At 43.4% G+C, this 25,656-nt stretch overlaps 1 protein-coding gene across 5 annotated transcripts in view; it reads right to left on the bottom strand.

Annotated features, from left to right (window-relative positions):
- MPPED2 (metallophosphoesterase domain containing 2) overlaps positions 1-25,656 on the bottom strand; it is a 163,441-nt gene that overhangs the window by 73,638 nt on the left and 64,147 nt on the right. For all 5 annotated transcript variants that reach the window (XM_028515911.2, XM_036029170.1, XM_028515912.2 and 2 more), the window contains exon 4: positions 5,377-5,602. In XM_028515911.2, the coding sequence (XP_028371712.1) occupies positions 5,377-5,602 (226 nt within the window). The remainder of the gene's footprint in view (positions 1-5,376; positions 5,603-25,656) is intronic.

Raw genomic sequence — 25,656 nt, forward strand, 5'->3', positions numbered from 1 at the left:
TGAATTCTATCATACGAGTTGCCAATTGTTTTTCTAATCCTTTCACTCAATATCTGCTGTTAATTTGTTCGCTATTTCAAGAACTTGAAGACTGTCATCAAAGTAGATGATGCATTACAAAACTTATAATTGGAAATAAAAACATCTGAAGCTTTTCTGACAGGGTAAACATAAAGTACTATCACACTGAACAGAACAAGGAAACGTGAGCAACCTTGTAGCTATTGGTATGCAAGCACAATTATAAACGCCGCAGAGTAAAATCAACACTTAACTCCCACTTTAAAAAATGCTGAGAAAATTACATCTAAATGAATGAGCGAATTCAACATGTTTATGATCCGACATGGGGAAAAGAGAGGAGGGAGAAAAACACAAATCCTGCTCACACGTCCTCTGAAAATGCAACTCAAATAGGCTCTCTCTCTTGCTATTGCAGCCGTTTTAGAATTACACAGCCTAGGCCCCAGATCTAATTTTCCTGCTGCAGAAGTTAAGGCACTTCCTCCACAGTTACTAAATCTGACAAATTACACCTGGGTCTACTCTAACATGAGAAAGTGTGCTCTTTGTTCCTGACCCTTTGGTCAGCATAGAGATCAAATTCCTGCACATCGGAAAGCCCCACTCATATTCATTAAAAGCCACGGGAGACCAGCTCTGCATTTCTGTTGAAGAGGGGAACGAGGTGCAGGCTACGGCTGAGCCACACAACTGCTTTGCGCTGGTCCGATACATAGACTCTTTACCTTTTGCAGCTTGGCTGCTGCTTAGTTAGTATCTGGATTTTTTTTTTCTATACAGCATCTTAGTAACAAAAGAGCGCCTGAACCTGGGGGCAGGGGAGAAGGGGCTGGTGGATGTTTAAATGCCAAGTCCCATGAGTGAGTTTACTGCAATCTGCTTGCACTACAATGCTGGCTCCCCAGATCAGTAACCAAAAATACCAAAAAGACTATAAAATTCCACTGCCCTTCTTCTACCCTGGCCAGACAACTGGTTCATTACCACAGTGGCCAATATTTGACAGATTAGAACGGTGTCTCCTGTGTCTAACCACACTCAGCCTTTGGAAAAGACATTACGGAGCTGAGAGTGATTGTGACGAGGAACTCAGGAGCCATCTTGGCAGCAGAGAAGCAGCATTCGGAGGGATTCCAGAAACCCACCAGCTTTCCTGTCCTGACAGCAAAGTCTTAGGCGGGTGTAACTGTCTCACAACACAAGAACCCTTTTCTTCTGTCCCCCAAAGAGGAAGAGAAAAGCATAATAGGAGAAATGAAGAGAGTGTGACTGGGCTGCCACTCCCAAAGATAACAATACATCATGCCCGATTTCTTTCTTTTAGGTTTTTGGAATCACGGAACGGTGAAGGAAAATACAGGGGTACCTCGGTACTCGCCGTTAATTTGTTCCAGAACCGACGAGTACCGAACAATGCAGCATTTTCTCTTGTGGGGCAGCACAGTGACTCATGTAAGCTTCAACAAGTGGGGCAAGACCTGGGCAAGTGCCGAGAGCTGAAACAGTTTTTTCTTGTCAAAATGTGAGGAGTACAGAGTCTGACGAGTTCTGAAGCTGATGATTACAGAGAAATGACTCTATAAAGAAGCCACAGAACCTGCCATGAGACCTCTTGAAGCAGGGGTGTCCCCAAGAATGTGTCAACCCCTGTCCTCCTGCCAGGGGAGCACCTTTCTCCCAGGACGAGCCATCCCACGTACAGCCTCTGCAGTGCAGACCACTGCATCTTCCCAGACCGACCCAACACCATCCACACCCTCTTCCTCGGGGACCGAAGAAGCACCCCAGTGAGTGTCAGTTGCACACACACGTGAACGCGCTGGGTGTTGTGAGTCACTTTCCACATAAAAATTCCTGCTAAACTGTCAATCAAAAGACACTCCTTTCATTCTTTCTGATCTTCAGGAAGCTCTCAGCTGTGCCACAAGTTATAAACACATATTGAATAGCCCTTTATCTAGGCGACCAAGTCACAATCTACATTTTTTAGATGCAAGAGTCATAGCTATCTTATCTTCCTGGTCAGATGGCAATTACTTTTGAGAAACCTATGAAAGGATGCAAATCCTTAATATCAAGGTTTTTATTTGCTTTGTTTTTAGCTTCAAACCACTAGCACTGTCAGCAAACCAGAATTTAGTATGTCTTCCAAAAAGTCATTAGAAAAGCATGTAACTCACATCAGTTTACATTATTCGGGGGTCGCCACGTCTAACAGGTTACTAAAGCAGGCGTTCATTCACCTCTGAGCAAAACTCAGGAATGGAAAAACCTAACTTCCGAAGGGAGAAAGATGGTGATTTAGTTTCCAGTTAAATTCTTAATAGTGAAAGAGGTTAAAAATCATATAAGATATTAAAATAAGCATGCCCACAAGATTCTGACGTTGCCCCTGCTTTTACCAATGGAGAAGTTAAAGTGAGTCCCCCAATCAGCAGAGGCTGAACTAGGGCTAGACCCACCCCATCCGATGACGAGGGCAGTGGCCCTCGTACGAAGTGGACAGAGGTAGAAGGTAGACTGGAAACGGCAACCCCACTCTGTCGGTAACAGCACCTACCACTTATCACACGCTCCCTGGATGCCAGGAAGTGTTCTGCATGCTGCGGATGCATTAACTCATTTATCCTCCTGACAACCTTATGAGGGACGTCATGCTGCTATCTCCCACTTTAGAGACGAGAAAACAGACACATGGAGGTGTTCAGAAACTCGCCCCAGGTCCCAGGGCTGAACAAGGGGGAGATCGGGGAAAACCTGTCCTTCCTGCATGGAAATGGGCACGCAGACATTCCTAAGTCGAAGTTCAGATTTTCAACAGTCCTGGGAATATTGATTTTAGCAAAATATCTTCACAGCAAGATCCAAATTACTGATGCCTCCAAAATACAGGATGAGACTGAAACTTTCTTACCATCAACCTCTGCATTTTTAGTCAAAGGACAAAGTAGCAACAATTCCTCTGGGTGAGGCAAATTCCACACCAAGATCTCCCTTGCTGTAAGGACATGCTAGGTAGGAAGCAGTTCAGACTTTCTGGAAATCCCAATAGATTGTGTGTAAAACAACCTCAGGAAAACATTTCAGATGGCTAAAAGTGTCTCTTCTGTTGACTTTACTATCTTTTCCAATACTAAAATAAGATTTTTGAATGCTACAAATCCAGGTTAGACATAAACTTTGTCTAAGTTTGTACCACCACCCAAAAAAAATTATCCCTCATCACATGACATTATTTGAATTACTATGTTGTTGTTATTGCTGTTGTTTTTAATTTCTTGAGGTGCTACAACAAGATCTGCCCCAGGATCCAAAATCACGCCCTCGTTCATCATGGCCATAGTCTGATTTAACTAAACCTGCCCCTAAACGGGTCTGGACGTGCTCCCACAAGAGAGGGGGCTTGTTGGCTCTCGGCATTTCAGCAACAACTACCAATCCAGCGGTCTCGGAAAATCCTGTTTTCTCGGAAATAACCTTCAATCTTCAGTGACCTTTGAAGATTTTTCAAAGATCATCTGAAGTTATTGAAAAAATGATCATAACTCCACGTAACTTCTCTGTCAGTCAGAGGTCATTCCTCAGCTACTGGACAGTCATTAAGGACCACGCTGGACATCTGGGACAGCTCTCTCTCCCTCCCCTCCTCTTTACCCAGAAATGCCAATATCAACCTCCAACACCACCCTGAGCTCCTTTGTCAGATTCCTGTTTGATCAGACTAATTTCTCCTCTTTCTTCTCTTTTCCCTTTACCACCTTCTCGCATATTAAAAAAAAGGAACTGATGTACGTCACTAAAGCTGGAGAGAGCCACTCCAGACAATAACCACCAATGACCACTGCCACCTCAGCCACATCGAGAACCCTGTCGTCAGTCTCAAATGAGAATGCAACCATTTAGTCTGTGATTCTTGAGCAGTCACTTAGCCTTTCTGTGCCTGAGTTTTCTCGTGTGCCAAATAAGAATCAGAATAGCGCCCATCTCTTCAAGGTATTTGAAATAAATCAGATGATAGATATAAAGGATTTAGATAGTGCCTGGCATATATAGCAAGAACTCAACTCAGAGTTCACAATCATTGTCAGGTTGACTTTTACATGGATATACTGCCTGTACCCACTCATCAGTCCTTTCAGATGCCAAGTGAAATAGGAAATATTTCAACTTGCTACTCTACAGAGGACAAACCAAACTGTTGAGTAGGGTGGCCAATCTGAATTTACTCTCTCCTGTTTCGGCCTCCATTGGCAACGCCCAGGGCAGCACTGCACTACTGCTCCAGGCTGGGTAAGTAAAAAGTTAATTCTGCTCTGTATACATATACAGCATTCGAAAAGTAAATAAATAATAAAAACCCAAGACTTCTTTGACACTGACCTTCTGCTCTAACACTCCCATTTTGAAGCTGAAAAAATAACTGGCTCTGAAGGTTCAAGTTCACAGAGATACTTAGTGGCAGATCCAAGGCCAGAAAATTATTATCCTAAGCAAACCACCAGGCACTCTTCCAAATCTCCTGCAAATGTCACTTAATTTAATCCTCGTAATAACCCTCTAAAGGATGTATTATTTCTACCCCCTGGGGATGCAGAAACTGGGGCTCAACCTCTGTGAATCAGCTTCTTCAAAACCAGACAAGTGATAGAAGCCAAGGTCAAAATACTTTTTGTCTGGCCCCGGAGAATATGCACCTGCTTCAAGTTTGGTAGATCTCAGTGCAAAGAACTCTAGTACTGAGCTCTTAACCCGTGACTTCCCAAATGTCTGGGTATCAGCCTCCTCTGGGGAACTTTGAAAAATACAGATTACTGGGTCCCACTTCAGGAAGGAGAACCAGAGTCAGGATGGGCAGGGCCTCAAAAATCTGTATTTTTTCAGAGTTAGTGATTCTGATGTGTAGTAAGGTTCAAAAACCCTAATCTAAGCAAGTCTATGAGTGCTTCCAGTACACACTGAGAGGGAAACGAGTAGCCTAAGGCGAGGGAACCTCCAGAGCCCGGGAATCTGCGTGAAGAGCAACAGTGGTGCCCTTCCCCCAAATCCTTCTGTGTCCCACAGACACACACAAAGCCCCACCCACACCTATATCAACCCAAGCCCTGCTCCCATTGATCCTGCCTACAGACCTCTGCACCACAGTGAAAACAACCAACACAGCCCTTCGCAGCAGGGCCAGACTCTGTGTTCTGTTGGAAACACAGCAATAAGGACTCATTCCAGCTTACCCTTTTCCTTTAAAGCACCCAAGTCTGCACCAGGCTCTCTGAGTGCTGAGCGGTAGCAGGGACACACACACACACACACACACACACACACACACAAGATGAGACTGTTCGCATGGACACTTACCAAGGTGCCCCGTATATCCTGAATCCCTTCACAGTTACCTCCGAGTCTTGTAAGTAAATACTGTTTGTCAGGAGGGACTGAACGTTGTCAAAGTCCTCTGGTTTCAATTTGGACACAGAGGGGAAACGGTAGTAGTCCTGTTTAACGAGGTCTGCCATGAATTCCTTATCAAATGTCAGTTCATGATTCCCAGCAATCACTATTTTATATTCATATGGCAGGTTTCCTGAAATAAGAAAAAAAAAGCACCAATTAGCACGTTCATTTCCCATCATGAAGTACAACAGCCGAGACTGCGTGATTAACAGACGGTATACCCAAATGAAATAGCTCGTGCATTCCTTTATATTTCCATGGGAACCAAAATTTATGACTACTCCTTTATGCTAACAAAAACGACAATAAACGAGAGATGGGAAGCTGCTAAGAAGCTAAAAAGCTACTAAGAAGACATTAAGTTTTCTGGTTCCATTTCTCTCTTCTATATGCTACAGATTCACTGTGATGAATTCAGCAAAAAGCACTTTAATCACATTCCTTTAAAAAAAAACAGGTCTGGGCCCTGGCTGGCATAGCTCAGTGGATTGAGCGTGGGTTGCGAACCAAAGCATCACAGGTTCGATTCCAAGTCAGGGCACATGCCTGGGTTACAGGCCACGGCCCCCAGCAAACGCACATTGATGTTTCTCTCTCTCTCTCTCTCTCTCTCTCTCCCTTCCCTCTCTAAAAATAAATAAATAAAATCTTTTTTTTAAAAAAAGGTCTGAACTTGGTTTGGACCTCAAAAAACAAGCAGATGACATAGTTAGGCATGTAAGCGTAGAATCACTCTGTTGTATGCCTGAAACTAACATAAATTGTATGTCAACTCTACTTTAATAAAAAAAAAGCAAACCAACTATTCTTAACAATTCAGATGACTGTTAAATTTTTAGCATATCCTTCATACAGAAGACGTGGCGGCGTAGCCAAGCATCCCACAATTTACGTAAGTAAAAGAGTACAATTCCATATTGTAAGTTAAAGTTTATCTTTTGGCTGGGGGATAAAAAGAACATTAACAATGCCTCCCTCTGCATTTGAAGGCTAACTTTCCACCCATTGGGGATGGGAGAAGAAACTGTAAAGCTTAACCCCCTTTTAATATTTATGGTATGGAAATGCAAGCTCTTGGTGTGTGCTTTTTATGCAAAAGTTTCCCGATCGAAATGAGATAATTCTGGGAAGAAGAATGAAAGCTATAAAGAAAAACCCAAACACCAGACTTCTGCATAGATTTATAATGTTTGAATAAAGTACGGATCATACATATTAATAACTCACCGTGATGCTATAAGAACCAAAATCCAAAGGGAGATAGTGCTGGGCAGCTGTCCCCATCCTGAAATTAATGCCCTTTCTATTCGTTTTCATTACCCATCCCTCAAGCCTCACCGCTGGGCTGCTGCTCATTTCATTTCATTTCATTTCATTTTGAAAGGAGAAAGGGTGGGACAATAATGCCTATAATTCCAGCTTCCTGAGACTCCTGGGTCCAACGAAAAAATTAATGTTTCCTGCGATTCCAGGAAGAATGAAAGTTACCACTAGCAGGAAATCGGATACACTTGTTGTAAAGAATCAGTGCTTACCAGCAAGCCTGAGTCAATGATTTAATTAATGAAGCTTAGTGGGGAAGAGCGTCATATTTATTTTTAGGGTGGGGAGCAAATTTTGTCATGGGTCCACCTGCATTTCAGCACTGCAAACTGTAGCAATTACACTGCGAAGCCCCCAATAATCCCAGCAGCACAATGCAAACATAGCGGCTAATATTGAAGCCATTTTTAAGATTGCCAGAATATGCTTTGGAATGCTACTGGTTTTTCTTTAGCTTACGCTTTTTTAATGTTTCTAACAGTAATAAAAGTGCACATACAGCACGTGGGTGAATGGGGAGACTAAAGAGAGAGAGGAAAGCAGTCAGAAAATAACACTGCAGAGAGATGAAACTGAAAACACTGTGGCCAAGTGTCAGTGGGTATCCTTGACTACTAGCCTATGATACTGTGACATGCCTTTGGCCTCAGTTATTTGCTGGGGGGACAGCTCATGGAAAGTAGGAAGCCTCTCTCAAGTACATGTTTGTGTGAGTTTACAATCTGCATTAGCATAAGGCAATAGGAAGTGCAATGCATACTGCAAGCTATTTGGATAGAATGAATATATTTTGCACAATTCCTTGCACTTAAAATACAGATGAAAGATGTATTAACAAGCTGCAAATTCCAAGCACTACACACGCTGGAAATCTGTGAGATGCCCCACAACTCTAGTATCACGGCTCTGCGACCCCGCTGACCTAATGCCACACCCCCAGTGCACCTGTGTTCCCAAGGTTGGACCGTTTTCCTGGACAGTAATTGGTTCCAACACAGGTCCTCCTGGCCTGAATCTTTGAGCAACTCTATTTGTACAACTGACGCGGTAGCTGCCCGGTTCCCCTTTAATCATTCATGATGATGGACTCACTGTAAACCTTTTCTTTATGCACCACTGCTCTTGCCAAAGGGCTTGGCTTCTCGCTCTTCCCACTTTAGAGCTTTGGTGCAGAGACAGCACAGGTGAGACTGGGAGACAAGACAACAGGAAGTACATGTTTGCCCTTCAGACCCGTTTGGAAAAAAAAAAATAAAACTGCTGCAAAGTAAATCTTCCTCGGGAAGACAGGACTCCTCGGTGTCTTTTAAATCATATTGGGAGGCTGGACATAAAGGAGTAGCCACCAAAATGAACAGGCGCAGACACAGGGATGAGATTTACACGGTGCCAACAAACTCATCTCTTTCGGAGAATCCAATAGTAGTTTCAACTTCCATTCTCTGCTACCTATGTTATGAGATTGTCTGACATATATTCTTTTTTTTTGCTGAACTGACCTTTTATCTATAATCTGCCAACCTTTCTGTTTTATATGAAAAGTGTAAAGCAGGGCAGCTGACGAATCTGTTACTTGACAGCATTCGAGTTGCTTTCCCCACCAGATTAATTTGGAAGGCTCTGCAGTCAAGCCCCAAACTTCTTGGTATTCAAATAGCATCAAACAAAAAGGTGCCTGCTTTTTATCTATTTTATTCAGACCAACCCACAGAAGCAACCTGCCTGAATAAAAAAGAATGTATATCGAGGCTATATCCACTTATTCTAACATGGAAAATTCTTGCTTTGAATGACCTTAAGAATAACATAACTAACCAGTTCCATCTTTCCCAGGATGTGACATACATTCTACTTGTGATATACAAAATTATATTGGGGGAGTAGGGATGAACTTTTGGCAAAATGTCAAACAGTTTTTTGTGTTAAAAATGCACATTTGAAAAAATACAATATAACAGTGCAAACAATGTCCATTCATTTTTCTATTTTTATACAGGGTGGGTCAAAATAGGTTTACAGTTGTTTGCATTGAAAATAATAAAATAATTAATAAATACTAAATAATAATAAAGAATAAAGTCTGTGTTTCACATACTTACAGCTGTAAGCCTACTTTTGCCCAAACCTATATATAAAATGAAATAATTTAAAGAAAACTATCAGACAAGTAATAGTACAGATAATTCAAAAATTTGATGATGGGAGCAAGTGAGAATAAAATGTGGGAAGTTGGTCCATTATCAGTTCGGGTTGGAGCTACACACCAAAGTGGAACCACAAACTTTAGGAATAACAATTAAGTCTCATTCTAGTCTATCTTTTATTGTGCCTGTATCACCTGGTGGTATCACATAAGTAGATGCTCACTTAAAACTAAAGGCTAATGCAAGTCAGCCGGGTCCTCACTACTACTCTGCAGTTCTAATTGTCTCACATTCTTGCTGCTGCCTGTTCCCTAAACAGTCACCACAAAACTCTTCCAGATTCCTCTTCAGCTGCCAGGCTGCCTCTTTTTTTTTTTAATCCTCACCCAAGGATATGCTTACAGATGGGAGAAGGGAGGGGGAGAGAGGGAGAGAAACATTGATGCAAGAGAAAAACACAGATTGGTTGCCTCTCATACACACCCTAATGGGAGACTGAATCGAAACCTCGGTATGCGCCCTGACTGGGAATTGAACCTGCAACCTATTGGTTTACTGGATATATACTCCAACCTATGGAGCCACACCAGCCAGGGCCAGGCTCCTTTACACTCTCCACTTGGCAAACAATGTGTCCTCTAACCTCAAGGTAGGCTATCTTTACTTCCTCCTCTTAGCTTCCTATCACTGTTTGCTTCCTCTCATCTTTTTGTTTTTAAAAAAGTTATTTATTTATTTTTAGATAGGGAAGGGAGGGATAAAGAGAGAGAGAGAAACATCAATGTGCGGTTGCTGGGGGCCTTGGCCTGCAACCCAGGCATGTGCCCTGACTGGGAATCGAACCTGTGATACTTTGGTTCGCAGCCCGCGCTCAATCCACTGAGCTACACCAGCCAGGGCATCTCATCTTTTTTTAAAGTATATTTTATTGATTATGCTATTATAGTTGTCCCATTTTTTTCTCCCCTTTAATCCCCTCCACCCCACACCTACCTTCTCACCAGCATTCCCCACACCTTAGTTCACGTCCATGGGTGTTACATGTAAGTTCTTTGGATTCTCCATTTCCTATACTATTCTTAACCTCCCCCAATTTTGCACCTACCATTTATGCTTCTGATTCCCTATACCTTTTCCCCCATTCTCCCCCCTCCACCTCCCCACTGATAACCCTCCATGTGATCTCCATTTCTGTGATTCTGTTCCTGTTCTAGTTGTTTGCTTAGTTTTTGTTTTGCTTTTTAGGTTCAGTTGTTGATAGTTGTGAGTCTGTTGTCATTTTACTGTTCATAGTTTTAGCCAACCTATCAGATGCAGTGTTCAAAACACTGGTAATCAGGATGTTCACAGAAATAGTTGAGTATGGTCGAAAAATAAAGGAAAAAGGGAAGGTTACACAAAATGAAATAAAGAAAAACATACAGGGAACCAGCAGTGAAGGGAAGGAAACCAGGACTCAAATCGATGGACTGGAGCAGAAGGAAAAAATAAACATTCAACCATAACAGAATGAAGAAACAAAAATTCAATAAAAATGAGGAGAGACTTAGGAACCTTAGGGACAACTTCAAACATTCCAACAACTGAATCACAGGGGTGCCAGAAGCAGAACAGGAAGAGCAGGAAACTGAAAACTTATTTGAACAAATAATGAAGGAGAACTTCCAAGATGGCAAAGGGAATAGATTTCCCAGAAGTCCAGGAAGTTGAGAGAGTCCCAAAAATGTTGGACCCAAAGAAGCACACACCAAGGCACATTATAATTACATTAGCCAAGATTAAAGATAAGGAGAGAATCTTAAAAGCACGAAGAGAAAAGGACAGTCACCTGCAAAGGAGTTCCCCTTAGAATATCAGCTGATTTCTCAAAAGAAACCCTACAGGCAAGAAGGGGCTGGGAAGAAGTATTCAAAGTCATGAAAGGCAAGGACCTATATCCAAGATTGCTCTACCCAGCCAAGCTATCATTTAGAATGGAAGGGCAGATAAAGTGCTTCCCAGATAAGGTCAAGTTAAAGGAATTCATCATGACCAAGCCCTTATTACAGGAAATGTTAAAGGGACTTTTCTAAGAAAAAGAAGATCAAAATCACCTTTCTAAGAATTGGCCTCATAATCCCATTCCTTCCACTCCCACTGGCATTTTCCTTTTCCAGACAGCTCTGTTTCATTATTTCGGATCTCTCTCTCTCTCTCTCTCTCATCCTCCTCCCTAATGAATTTATGTTTACCCATCCCCAGAAAACAAAAAACAAGCAGCCCTTGCCACACACATATACATGCCTCACATAAAGTTTTAAACCAGCCCCGGCTAGTGTAGCTCAGTGGATTGAGCACAGGCTGTGAATTAAAGGGTTGCTGGTTCGATTCCCAGTCAGGGCACATGCCTAGGTTGTGGGCCAGGTACCCAGTGGGGTCCATGTGAGAGGCAACCACACATTGATATTTCTCACCCTCTCTTTCTCCCTCCCTTCCCCTCTCTCTAAAAATAAATAAATAAAATCTTTTAAAAAACCCTAAGCCACCCCTAACTTTGTTGTTTCTTTGAGATGCTTCCTCATTTCACTTACACGCTTCTGGATAGAGAATTCCAGGAGCTAGTAACTGGTAGCCCAAATTCAGCCCACAGATATATTACAGTTGGCCCTCAACTGTGTTTCATTTTTTAAAAATGGAACTAATATTTAAAAATCAGGAGTTCTGTCCTGGCTGGCGTAGCTCAGTGAATTGAGCATGGGCTGCGAACCAAAGCATCGCAGGTTCGATTCCCAGTCAGGGCACATGCTTGGGTTGCAGGCCACGGCCCCCAGCAACCGCACATTGATGTTTCTCTCTCCCTCTCTCTTTCTCCCTCCCTTCCTTCTCTAAAAATAAATAAATAAAATCTTTTTAAAAAGATTATAAAAAAGGAAAAAATCAGTTCTGGGTTTCTAGTTTATTTTTTAAAGTTTTCTGTTTATTGTTAGAGAGAAGGGAAGAGAAGAGAGGGAGAAGGAGATGGAGAGAGAGATCATGTGTGGTTGCCTCTCACGTGCCCCTTACTGGGAACCTTGCCTGCAACCCAGGCATGTGCCCTGACTGGTAATCGAACCAGCGACCCTTTGGTTTGCAGGTTGGCACTCAACCCACTGAGCCACACCAGCCAGGGCTCTAGCTTATTTTGGAAAAGTAAAAGTTCAGGTGATATTGACCTTCAGACTGCCACAGACCTCCCCACTTTCTATCACTTCTCACATCTGTCCCATTCCTCGTGTTTGTGTTGCCTGATGGGCCCACACTGTTATTAGAATTAGCAACGTAGAGACAAATGGTTAATCAGAATTCAGAAACAGAATCTGGCTTCTGTTTCTATTCTCTTCCAAAAGCTTATCCTGGAATGTCAATAAGAATCTCCTAACAGCCAAAGCCAAGACTTTGTTCTCAATTCTCACCTCCATTGATCACACAGAGTGGGACCCCCTCACCATCCCTCAAAGTATCAATTCCCTTGATTACTAATGTTGCACTCTCATTTTCCTCCTCCCTCTCTGATGTGGTTCTCCTTGCCTCCCTCTTCTTCCTCAGCTCCCTTTGCATCCCAGCTGACTCATTATACTCTCCCTCTTCATCTTTACTTCTACAGGTATTATTTAACATTTTCTTACTGCATGTCTCACATTTCTATTCTTTGTGACTCAATGTTTAAACTACCACAGTTTAACCATAGAGGCAACATGGGGTTAAGAGCGGGGGCTCCAGGCTTTGCCGCGTGTTAGCTGCATAACCTTGAATGCAGCTAAGTTTATGGCTTCGCTGTGGTCTATAGCTCCTTATGTTCTCCAAGGCGCACTGCAAACGTGGGTCACAACTGCACCCTTCCCTCACAGGTTATTTTCAAGGTAAAATGAGAAAAAGCTTCTGAAGCACATGCATGATATGGAGTAACAACAATTAGTGCATGTTAATTATTTTTCACTCCATTGCTTTTTAAGTTTTGCTTTTTTGCATATGACTTGTCTCTCCCTAGCCTGCCAGGTCTTTGAAGGCACGGAGTATGGCTTGTGGTTCTTTGACACAAAGTACCCAGTTCAACACCAACCCAATGGAAGGCACACAACTAGTATTTGGTGAATAGGTGAAGGAATGATCGAACCTCTACAAGATTTGCCAGGAGCTTCCTTAGAATTCCGGGAACTGAGCTTGTCATCCTGGGCTATGACGAGATTTAAGCCAGTGTCATGTTGTCCCCCTGCAGTGTCTATTCTCTGCCCCCAAATCCAGTCTAAGCAAATAATCTCCAACAACTGTTTAAACTGTAGTTTCCTGAAATATAAACAGGAGGAAAATAATACTACTACACCAGAGGTTTGGTGGCTTTAAGCAAGATACTGTATGCAAAGAACTTATCATTTCTAGCACTTCATAAGCACTCAGTAGCTGCATTATGATGATTATTATAATGATTAAACTTCCCAGTTGCTATCTAAGAAAATATAGCACGATGTCACTATTCTCAAAGGAAAGCATCTGAAGATGGAAACAAAAACTTGGATTTCCCAAAGCCAGAAACCGGCATGGTCCAAGGTGCCCTTCAAGTTAACAGAAGGATTAGTAAGGTCATTAAGGCACAGGGATCCACGGTGATGGTGGGTGGCCTCTGAGGTCTTCAAGCTGCACACAGTAAAGCCCAGCTACCTCTGATGAGATTCTAATCCTGCAAAATGTGTTCCCTAAACACATCACTTTTTTCCTCCTTTGGTTGTCCCATCCACCAACCCTTCTAATATTTACTGGGTACCAAAAAATCCGTGCCAGGGCCGGCCTCTCATTCACAGTGACTAGTAAAACCTGTGACAGAGAACATCCAGATTCTATTGCTCACTTGGCATGTCCCTAACATCTTCCTAGAATCAGATGCAGTAGTCCTCTCTGAGTGTGGGAAGAGGAACAGAGTATTTAGTGAAGTTCCAGATCCTCAGGTGTGTACGTGTCTGATAACAACTTTAAAGCAGACACACAGCGAACTGTGTGAAGGTCAGCCTCCCTCCCTTATCAAATTCTGGACATTTAATCTGTCACTTCAAGTGGCTCCCATAAATCACAGCACAAAGAGGGAGAGGGATCCTCTGGGACAGCCGGGTCCGGTGGTTGGAAAGCTGCGCCTGCGAGCCACCCGGGGCTGGGGCGGGGCCTGCTCTGGGGGTCACAGCAGCGGCACTGCTCTCCTTTATTTCACAATTTGGGGAGAGATTTCATTTGAAGATAGTTACTGCTGGCTTCAAAACATTAAGAAGACAAACCACTGACGTATCCAAATCCATTTTAGTGATGGAGACTGAGTGCGAGGGAATGCGGTCACTCGATGAGCAAAGTCACACGCCAAGCTGGTGGCAGCAGGGGGGTGAGAAGAGCTCTTCTGCCTCCTGTCCCAGTCCTTTCAGGCGATTCCAAAGTTCAAGCAGCCTCAGGAAGTCTGGCCCCAGACCTGTCTTCAGTCCTCCTCACACCACTCCCCCACCTACGGTGATCCTCCCTCTAGTCCCAGGCAGCTGTGGCCCTTCTCACTGAAGGTGCGAGAGAGAACTCCCGTTCTAACTGTTTGCCCGCCTACGTCATGGATTTCTCCTCCAGGGGGACATCAAGCCACGTCAGCCCCACCCTGTGACAACACGCATCCTGGCTCATTGAAGGCATTCCCCCAAACACTACTGCAGCTGACGGGTGCAATGTCTTACCCACCAGCTCCCAGAAGAATTTGGGAGCCTACCCAAGAAGGCAAGGCCACCAACTTGAAGGAAGAGGAAAAACTGCTCCTCTGCTCAACATTTCGCAGGGTCCCGAATTTTAAAACTTGCCGGTTCTATTATGAGAACTATGCGGAGATGATGACAAGAGAATAGAAGTTCAAGGTAATACACCCAAATGCCTACAGAGACCACAGAGGTAAAACAAAAATGGGAACTGGACTAGGTAGACGTAATAGGGAGCAGTGAAGACTACGGCACACATGCATTACCGCTTTAAACTGAACAAATATAAGCACGGCTGCAGCCAAACAAGATCCCTTACTCCTCTGCCCCTTCCCCTGACACATCACCAGTAAAAATCAATGTCTTTCAAAATTAAGTATCATGCAACTGCAACCTATTTTCCTGCTACCTGTCATTATAGGATGTACTCTTGTAGAAAAGTCAAGTTCAGGTCAACTCAAAATCCAAAGTCAACTCCAGAATAGTCACTTTTCTTGGGAATCTCCCTGCCCCCTGCAGGAAGATGGCTCCTGCGCCGTTCTCTTCATTCCGCAGGAGTGGGGGATGTGGGAGAGAGGGGCACCAAAAGGCCATCAGGTTGTGGTGATGACAGACACCACCTTCTCCACGACCCACTTTTTATCAGGGATATGATAAGCAAGGCTAATTGATTGCTATCTTCTATTTATTCTGCTTATACCAAGAGGAAAGAAAAGAACCCAGAGCACAATAGGAGTTCTTCGTGAAGGGGAGCACCCCAAAGGAAACATCGCTTGCTGGTTTCCTGGGTGAAAGAAAACCTAGTTGTTTAAAGGTGATAAATTGCAAGACTGTCAACCCTTATGCCCACTCCCCTTCATACTCCTAAATTACAGACTCTTTGAAAATAATGAGAAAACCAAAAATGTCTGTGACACAGCCCTCATGCTAAATAAAGCTCACCTCAGTCTGTAGCAAGAAGGAACACAGAGAAGACAAGACGGAAAAAAAACTCACTGTGGATCTGAGAGGCCTAGGAAAATCAGACTCACAAGGCACACACAGCCTTTGGGCTCATTCTCCTTGCCGGTGTGCTAGAAAGAAACTACCTTTCTGAGATTAAAAAGAATAAAACAGATAGATGGTCGGATCTATTATCCTGGGGCTGACTTGAACCAGAAGAGCTATGCTACGATCGATGAAATCTCTGAAACCTTCAGCCGGCACGGGGCAGGGCCGGGGGCCCGTTCTCACACACTCTTCCCTTTTGCCAGTGTTACAAAGGGATGTTGTTACGCCCCCAAGGTGGAGGAAAGAAGGTACTCTTTTCTGTTTAAAATTATTATAATACTTTCAACACTGTGACTCTAGTAGAAAGGGAGAATGTTCAAACTCTTAAAATCCCCATATTCCACTGAGGACTGAGGAAGAATAACTTGGGCTTAAAAACTGGCCAAGCAGAAAGTTTTGCAGGAGAATGAAAGGGGAAAAAAAAACCCCAGTGGCTATGAGGATGGAAGAACTCTCTGGCTGTGGGATAGGCTAGGAGATGTGTCACCTAAATCCTCCCACTGATAATTACTGGGGGCTAATATCCGAGAAGGGCCAAATCCAGCCTGGAGACAGGGAGAGGGCTTTCTCAGGTGCAACCTCTCCCTGCTATACTTCTAGCACCTAGAAAAACGCCTGGCACTTAGTTGGTGCCCACTGCCTACCTGTTAAGTGAATGAATGAACCTCCAGCAATCCCTCTCGGCTCCAAGGTTTGCACTTGCTTGCCTGGGCTGCAAAGCCACCAGAAACACTCAACCAGGGCAAGCTTTGTCTCTGACCTCAGTCTGTCCCCCGTCAGGCTCCATTAATTTTCACAAGTCCTAACAGCTCTACTGTTAATACTCACACTTGCTGATGGAGCCACACAGTAGGTTCAGACTGCTACCTTCTCCTCTGAAACTCATGCATTAGGGTTTCTTCCATGCTTGCAATGGGAAACCAAGTCTAAGAAATATTAAACACAGAAAACTATATTACAATAATGTCAGGGCTGAGCCAGAAGAAACCCAGGAGCAAGTAAGGAATGCTGAATGAAAGCCCAGTGGTCTGCTGCAGGAATCAGGGCGAACGTAAGAAGCCACAGCCAAAACACTCCCTCCTCTTCTGCAGCCGGCTCCACAAAAAGATTCTCCAGGCACCAGGAGACGTTATAAGCCTTAATCCACACAGAGGAGACAAAAGGTCATCCCTCACAGAGGAAAGCAGACCCCTCTGGACCTGAGAAGTCACCAGTACAAGGCGCTGATGACAGATAACACACTAGCAGTATAAACCATGAAGGGACAGGCCACTAGTACTCATAACTATCCAGGACCTGAAGACAGCTCAGAGATTTGATTCCTGCTCAGCAGCACCTTGCTTGCATGCATTCCTGTCTCAACCATAACCTATTCCAACATACCTTTCTGTGACTTAAAAATGCAAACACACATATGCATACATACAAACACCCCAACTCATACATTTTAAAAGACAACCACAAGGTAATAAAAATGAATGACAACATCCTTTTCGTTCCCCAAATGGGTATCGCTAAGCTGCCCCCCAGACCAGCACAGCATGTTATTTCTACCCGGGAAGCCGTGGCGATAACCGTTCACTGCAATGCAGCGACAATTAGCCTTGAGTATTAGGATCTAGCTGGACCCCGGAACCACAGGTGGTCTCCTCACAGTTTATTTTGTCCAACCTCCTCCTTACACATGAGGGCTTTGCCTTGTTAAGAAAGATTTACATCCCAGACAACAAACTCCATCGGCACAGACTATCTCCTAACCTGGACCCAGTTCAGGGCCCGCTGGACAGTCACAAGAAGAGCAGGTGAAGACACTGCCGCGTCTCATCCCGACAAGCTGCGGGCCTGTTCACACCACTCAGCCGTATTAGAACGGAGGGACAGATGGCCTGACGAACAGATCAGGGGCTTGGTCGACTGATTTGTGACCAAATTTCTGGTTCTGTCACGTATTGCCTAAGAAACGCAAACTTAAAACATGTTATTCAACCTTCCTTTGACCAGAAAAAAATGAGGATAATTGTACAACCTAATTACAGAGTTGATAGGCAGACTGAGGAGGATCAATAAAGGACCGAATGCAAACCTGGCACATAAAAGACGATTGTTGTTGCTGTTATTATTATTATTTTTACTTGTCCTCTGTTTTGCACTGTAACTTCATTCAGGGTAAACGGTCTATCTCCTACTTCCTACCACCTTAAAAGAATATTCCATGAATTATCTTTAATAAACTAGGAGTGTTAACTGACGAAGTCTCGGGTGAGCTGAAAATACTTATGTTGCTGTTTTTCCTACCACAAAGCCTTTAAAAAGCAACTGAGGAAAGGTGTTCCTTCCAGCAATAATTATAAAAACAAGTGGCAATTATTCTACTGAGTAATTAGAGAAACAAATGCAAATCCCATGTATATTTGTATTTTAAACCATTAGGTATGGTGAAAATCAAATTAAATAAAAATAACACGGGTATAAAGGCCATATTCTTGAAAGGAAATGAACCATTTTAAGGCTTTTTAGATTCCCTCCCCACCTTAACCCCGCAAACAGCAACAAAAAAATCTTTCTGCAGTCACTGCTATTATTTCTGCACACCGAAACCGTGTTTGGGCAGATGAGCGCAGGGTATCCGTGTGCGGCGACTCCTCGGGGTCGGTCCGCAGCAGCCAGAACAGAGGGTTGACAATGGAAATAAAATCCGGGCCTTAACAGTGCCACTGGGGCTCGATGAAAATGGTCTTCTGGAACTTGATTAAAACTAAATTGAAAAAGAACGTATTTGGCTAATATTACATTAGACTAAAATATAGAAATGAACCCTAATACTCTTGAAATCTAATAAGAAAAAGCCATCTCAATTTCCAAACTTTCAAAAGCATATTCTTTAAATGCATCACAGATCAATTTACATGGTACTTTAGCCAATAAGCAAAACCAAATCCCAGGTTCCAATTGGCTTATATTGGAAAGTGTGAGAGCAAATGCTAGAAAATGCAATTACTGCAAACAAACTCCATTTTCTCCCCTCTGAAGGGAATTTCAGAGAATATTTTATTGCCATCAAATAATATTTCTGAAGGCATCAATACACAATTCTATTTTCTCTTCAGAGTCCCCACTCACTGCATAATCTAATCCACTCTACAGAATATCTTGAAATTTAGAGAAGAGCCTACGAAAGGGGATATTACCTTGCACACACATCCTATGTCAATTTTAATAATTTGCACTCTGGACAGGAAGCCACAGAGAGCAAAATTTGGAATCCAATAAAATGGACTTTTCCTACTTTATAACTCAAAATTCTAACGAAGCATTTCCAGAGTAGAGATTTAAAAGAAATCCCTTGGGGAAGGTTATTTTGATCAATAGTAACAGCAACGAGATGGAGGGAATGGAGACCACAGTCACTTCCTCTTCCATTTTTGCTTCTCCCCTGCTCATGAATTGGCAAAAGTCTCTAATACAAATTTCAGACAATCAGAAGCTATGAAGAAAGAAGACTTCCTTGGGGGTGTGAAATCAAATCAGGTTTCTGCTTCATTGAAACACCACTTCCAACAGCCTCTGATCTCCTTCCTCAGGAACAGGAGAAATTTGTGGCCTAACTGCCACCGGGCTCCCCTCTGGGACGAAGTAGCATGAGGTATGCAGAGTAATTCCTCAGGAAGAAAAGATTTCTGCAATGTCCACCAGGGTCCTGGGGCCCAAGGTCTATTTCATGCCCCACATCTTTCTTCCTTGCCCATATGTGATGGTCTGAATGCTTGTCCCCCTAAAATGCCTATGTTGAAACCCTAATCCCCAATGTGATGGTATTTGGAACACACATTGGGGACCCTTGAAAGAGGATTAGGTCACAAGGGTAGAGCTCCCAAAATGGAATCAATGCCCTTATTAAAGAGCTCCGTAGCTGCCTCCACCATATAAAGACCCAGTGAGAAGGCACCCTCAAAGGGCCAGAAGTGGGCTCTCATCACAACACAGCCACGCTGGCACCCTGATCTTGGACTTCCAGCCTCCAGAACTGTGAGAAAGTAAGTCTCTGTTGTTTAAACCCACCCAATATGTGGTATTCGGTTTGAGCAGCTCCAACAAATGAATACACCTTCCTGTGAGGCAGCTTTGCTTCATCTATCCTACACACTAAAGCTGAGCTGCTCTTACTATAACACAGATCTCATCACATACAGTCCTTCCACACACACACTCGGCCCCTTTAAAATCTTCCTGGGTTCCCTATTATTGCCTACAGACAAGAGGCCAAACTCCCTGTGTGTGGTGCGTGCAGCTTTGGGGATCCGGCCGCCATCAGCCACTCCTCCGCTCCTATCTGTGTGGCTCTGAGCATGCCAAGTGCTTGCAGTTCACAGAATGAGACTGTGTCCACAAGGCTCCGTCTCCCGCTCGACTACGGACCTCAGGACAGTGAGACCCCAAGACTATATGTCTGATGCATCTTGGCATTCCCAAAAGCTTTAATAATTATTTATCAAATGAACGAATAATTAAGCAATAATTTCATTCTGGCTAAGAATCACGTGGATGTGAGGAGCTAGAACCTCAACTTTGGATTCTAGATGGCCTTAAACTGTTAAAATCCTGTTTTAATTTTATCCAAGGAGGGCACCAATTTACATCCTTCACAAGGTATACTGTTTGGTTGCAACTGAGGAACTAAATCTGATTTTAAAAATCTGTTACAAGGGCGCTTTTGGGGAGGGGAGGGCAGACGGAGACAAAGATATTGGCTTGCAGTAGTTAAAAATGCAATTTTGTTGAAGCAGTGAACAAACGAATAAATACATGAATAAATCAACTATACACATCACACAAATAATGTGTTTCAGTTTCAAAAGAGAAAGGAATCACTGCTGTTGCATGGTTAACGTTACTCATTTAAAGATTTTTGCAGCCTTTGTTCCCAGGATCGGATAGATGAGAAGAGATAATCAATAGTGGAGTTAATGGAATAGCCATTCATTATTGAGGAAGTCCCCTGCATTTCCTCTTCATTGTATCGCCTCTTCTGAACGTTTTCACCCCTAGGCCTCTCAGGCGAATCACTGCTGTTTTGACAGCTGGCTTTGCAGAGGCCACACTTTACAAATGAGCCCACTGCCCTGGCCCCACAGGACACGTGTGTGCATCTTCTCAGGGACCCCAGTCGCCAGGCCGGATGAAAAGAGTCCATGAGAATGGACTTGCAGGGCCAGCCTTTCCCTTTTGCTTCCAACAGAAAAAAACTCAAGAGGCAGCAGGGTGTCCCTGGCGTCTTGTCCTCTAATTCCAGGGTCACCGGTGTTCCAACCCCAGAGAGTCCTCGGAGATCAGAATCACTCCTTCTGTGCCAACGGAAAACTAGGATCCCGCAAGGCTGGCTACATGATGACTCCAAGGTCACCCAATGAGTGAGTGGCAACGGGGTCTCCTACTTTGGCAGCCTCTACTCCTTTTTACTATGTCATACAGCTACACAGTCGGAGTTTTGAGTCGAGGAGTGTTTTATAGATCAGGAAATTGAGGTCCAGAGAAACGAAGAGGCTTTTCTAAAGGCTGCCAACAATCATGAATCCTGACTTCTAAAATCAATCTGCCATTACCTGCAAGCCCTGTTCGATAAAACCCAGGACAGAGGGCCCCTTATTTCTTCACATCACACAACACTCAGGACTGCTCAAGTCCATGCTTGGGGTTCTCATCCTATCCTTTTTTTAAACTTCTACTATTATAGGTTAAGACCACCGTCTTTCATTTGACTCCATGGAAGGCATCTATTTAGCAACTTAAAGTGAGCTTAGATCAGAAAGGAACTCAAAAATAATAGAAATGATCTCTCTGGACTCAGCCAGTGTCCTTCCAAACTTTCTTTCTGACTCTGACACTGCTGTTGAGGTACCTTTGATGAAATTCAATGGTAAAGATCTTCCATGAGACAAACATCAAATTTTAACTTATTTTTGTCCATCAGTAACTAAGAGGCTATGTTTGCTTCCTCTTAGCCAACGTGCCCCCTTTTTCATATCCAATACCTAGGTGGTTTCTCAAGATTCTGGAAAAGAAAAGATTTCTAGACTGGTATCTTCTTGTAATACGTAGGCTCATCTCAACCACAGGATTTCATGTCTGCCTCTCTGAAATATCAGCATTTTTCGCTAGATTATTCTCCTCACAGTGGGAGGTTAGGCTCCTATCACTGATTCAGAAGTGCTGAAAAAATGCAGGTCAAACTTTCTGAAAAAGACTAGTTTTATTTTTTTTTTTAATGAATTCCTTTGGTGTTTTGGCTAGAAACGGGAGATTAGATATATTAGTTTAAAAAATAAGGTATTTTTGCAGGATCTAACATAGTAATTCACAACTGGGAACTCCAACCACTTCTATTCAAATTCATTCAAAGCTTGTGAAGTTGATCTTTACTAAGAAGATGTGGCCAGATTTCAATGCTTTGGGTTAAACTGTTCTTCCTTTTTAACTCTCTCACGTTCACGTTCAACTCCATATTCTCGGATTCACCCTCTTTGCGCTTTCCTTTCCCTTTTGGCTCATTACAAAGTTCTTGCAAAGTCAGGTCATAACCTAATTTTCTAATCCAGCAGCCCTGGGGAAAAGAAATCTTATTAGATTCCATTCAATCTCATTAGATCCCTGACCCTTTCAAAAGTCAGGATGATATTTGATAATGAAATGGGGTCTCAGAATGCCCATGGAATGATCCCAGTCTTTCTACAACATTCGACAACTATTCCCCCAGGTCCTGGGGTTAGACAGGCAGTGTGCTGGGTGTCGGCTGGGAATATAATGACTGACAAAATGGAAAAGGGTCTCTGCCCTTAGGGAGCTTATACTCAGCTGGGAACAACAGTCAATAAAAATGTGAATGCTTACTAATGAAACTCAGACTACGAGAATTGCTAGGAAGGGACTTAGCAGGTGCTATGAAAAAGAGTAAGAGGCAAAATCTACTGATATACGGGGATCAAGGAAAGTGTCTTCAAGGGGGATCAGTCAATATTTGCCGTCTGTCCAGCCCTTTATCAATAATCAGTTAAGATATGCAGAAACAGACCTCCCTAATCATGCGTAATATAATGTAAAGAGTCAGGAAGCATGCATACACACACGAGTACGCACACACACACACCCCAACGATGTTGAGAACAGTATTCAAGAGAAAAAGGAATACTTAGAGCAAGGGACCCCAACCCCCAGGCTGCAGACTGAAGCCCACTTGAGCTCTGCCTCCTGTGGCTCCCACACACCCCCTCTCCCTGTGCTGTCTTCTGTGAAACGGGCCCCCGATACCAAAGAGTGTGGGGACTGGTACTGCAGAACAGCAATTTTCAACTGTGATGCCACAAGAATTTTAAAAACATGCAATACCTGACTATTTAGTCAGGGGCACGGACCTCTTTCCCCTTAGACGGTCAAATAAAAAAATGACAACAGCCAACACAACAACAGCCATCCAGTATGAATGAGTCAAAATTATGCCTCTTTTTGTCAGATCAGCAAAAAATACAGCTTTTGGTGTGCCACGGAATTTTAGTAATTAGTTTAATGCGTACCATGAGATTTTTTTTAAAAAGGTTGAAAATCACTGCCGTAGAGGAAAAGAAAAAGGAAAGTGAAGTTTTTTAAGAAGAACATAGGAAACGGGTAATAAGTACAGGATCTTAAAAAGTGTTACCCAAGGCTGTCCCGGTCCCCAGCCACGCCATGCCACCATTGTTGTCCCCTGAACGGCAGCCGAGTCACACCACATGGACCCCATTCTAGGAAGACAGTAGCATACTCTCTCCAAAGTGCCATGCATGCAAAGGTATTTCATTATCAGGCTCCATCCTAGCCAGTGAGACACGAGGGTCAGCCTGCTGAAGGGCTTCTGGGAAATGGTCACCGCCTATACACACAGACAATACCAGGAGGGAGTGGTCTTCTCTTCCCACTGAACAGTTTCATGTCTTCACACTAAACCTGGGACTTCAACAGTCACTCTCCTACCTCAGGGGCAAGGTTAACATGTGAGAATAGGAGAAAAACACTGAAATAACCTGGGTGCCTGAAAATCATCACTGGGTCCCTGAATGACCAGATCCTCAAAAATGCTTTATTCCTCCCCATCCTTCTTATTAGATGAGATAATAAACCCCTTGTTATTCAAGACATTTTGTTTCTCCCAGCCAAAACAGTCTCCTTACTGATTTAACACACTGTTTGCACTTTCCCACGCTTCATTAACAACATAACGTCTCTCCCAAACAATGCTACGCGCACACCTTCTGCTCCTCCTTACAACTTAGTGAGAGATTCTGAATTGTGGTTTGCTGCCTCTGGCAAGGGTACTCAGAGTCCTTGTAAACAAAATTAAGTGGTGATGACAATTTTGAGGCTTAAAATCAACACAAACAACAATTACCCTCTGTTGGGCACTGTCCTAAAAAACTCTATCAATACATTAATCTACTTCATCCTCACAACAACCCTACAAACCAAGAATTATTATCCCCTTTTACAGATGAGGTAAGGGAAGTACGCAGAGGTCATGATGGAAAGAACAGCCTCGATAAGGGTGATGAGGGTATGCAGAATAGGTCCCTGAACACGACAACTAAGACCGCCATAAGCAAATCCAGGGCAGTGAATTGGCAGGAGGGCCACAGAGGAGTTCATTAAAGCTCCAACTGTTCATACCCACTCACAGAGAACCTGACTCAATAGGTCTGAGCTACATTCCAGCAATCTGAATTTTCACCACCTGCTACATAAGAGGTCAGGTTTGGGAGATAGGAACCTGAGACCAGAGGAAGCTGAGCTGCCCAAGCTCTGGGGGGGATATAATAGGGTAAACTGAGTTGATCTATTTAACTCCTTTGCAAGTAGGAATGCAAAATGCTTCAAAGGTTATCATCTCCCATCAGAGTGGTTAGAGAACCTCAATTCTTTAGAGCTTAAGATTTAGTTAACTTGTTTCTTAAATCCTACAGGGCACAAAGAGTCGTGTGTGTTTTCTGGTCTTCTTGACTGTCTGATTCACATATGAGCCCCAACTTGCCTCAAAGACATGCCCAAAACTTCCTGCAACAGATAAGGCGCAGCCTACTATGTGGACGAGACTTAAAAATCCCACCAAGCCTAGGTCACAGTCGTTTCAGGAGCTTTCTAATACAAACACCTGAAAGTCTGGATTGCCCATGAAGAGTTAAAATGAAGCAGGTGGAGATTTTTCACTATGGCAATTTTCTGTCTGCCAGAGTCAGAAAGCACGAATGTGACCAGAGACAAATGGCACTAAACCGAACTGCAAATGCACAGACCACGAGCAGCCGCCTCCTCATCCTACAAGGGGGCAGCCATTGCTAATCAATCACACCGCCTCTCCCACCGAGTCTGGAAGCGCCATGAAGACCCCTAACAAAATGCTCCAGGGCCGAAACTCCCTCAGAACACGGATAAAAATTAAGATCGTTCACAAATAAAGAGAAGAAGAAAATGCAAAAAGGAAAAATATTGTTTTCATTTCCCAGACATTCTTCTGGGGTATCCACGTCTTTCATTATTTCTAGAGCACCTCATGTTCATAAAGGGCCCTTGGATAAATGTTTGTTGAATTTAATTTGTTTTTTCCCCTACTACTTTGGCCAAAGGATTCAGCATTTCCTTAACATGAATATTAAACACAGCAGAGCCCATAAAGCACTGGAACCAAAACAGTTAATTAGCAAGTCACTGAGACTTAGCAAGAAGCAGGAGGCATGGCTTCGGAAGCTGCCCGTTTTTCTCGTCATAAAGAAAATAAAGACAGTAATTCTGAGAACATTTGTTAACCCCCCAGTACGGATAACTGCCGTCCGATGCGGGTCTGTTACTCTTGCATTAACATGAGCCACTGCATCTCGGTCGTCAGTGGTACAGTAATGCCCGTGACACTGCAGAGAAGT

Source organism: Phyllostomus discolor, chromosome 6 (assembly GCF_004126475.2).
Source record: "Phyllostomus discolor isolate MPI-MPIP mPhyDis1 chromosome 6, mPhyDis1.pri.v3, whole genome shotgun sequence".
Classification (NCBI taxonomy): domain Eukaryota; kingdom Metazoa; phylum Chordata; class Mammalia; order Chiroptera; family Phyllostomidae; genus Phyllostomus; species Phyllostomus discolor.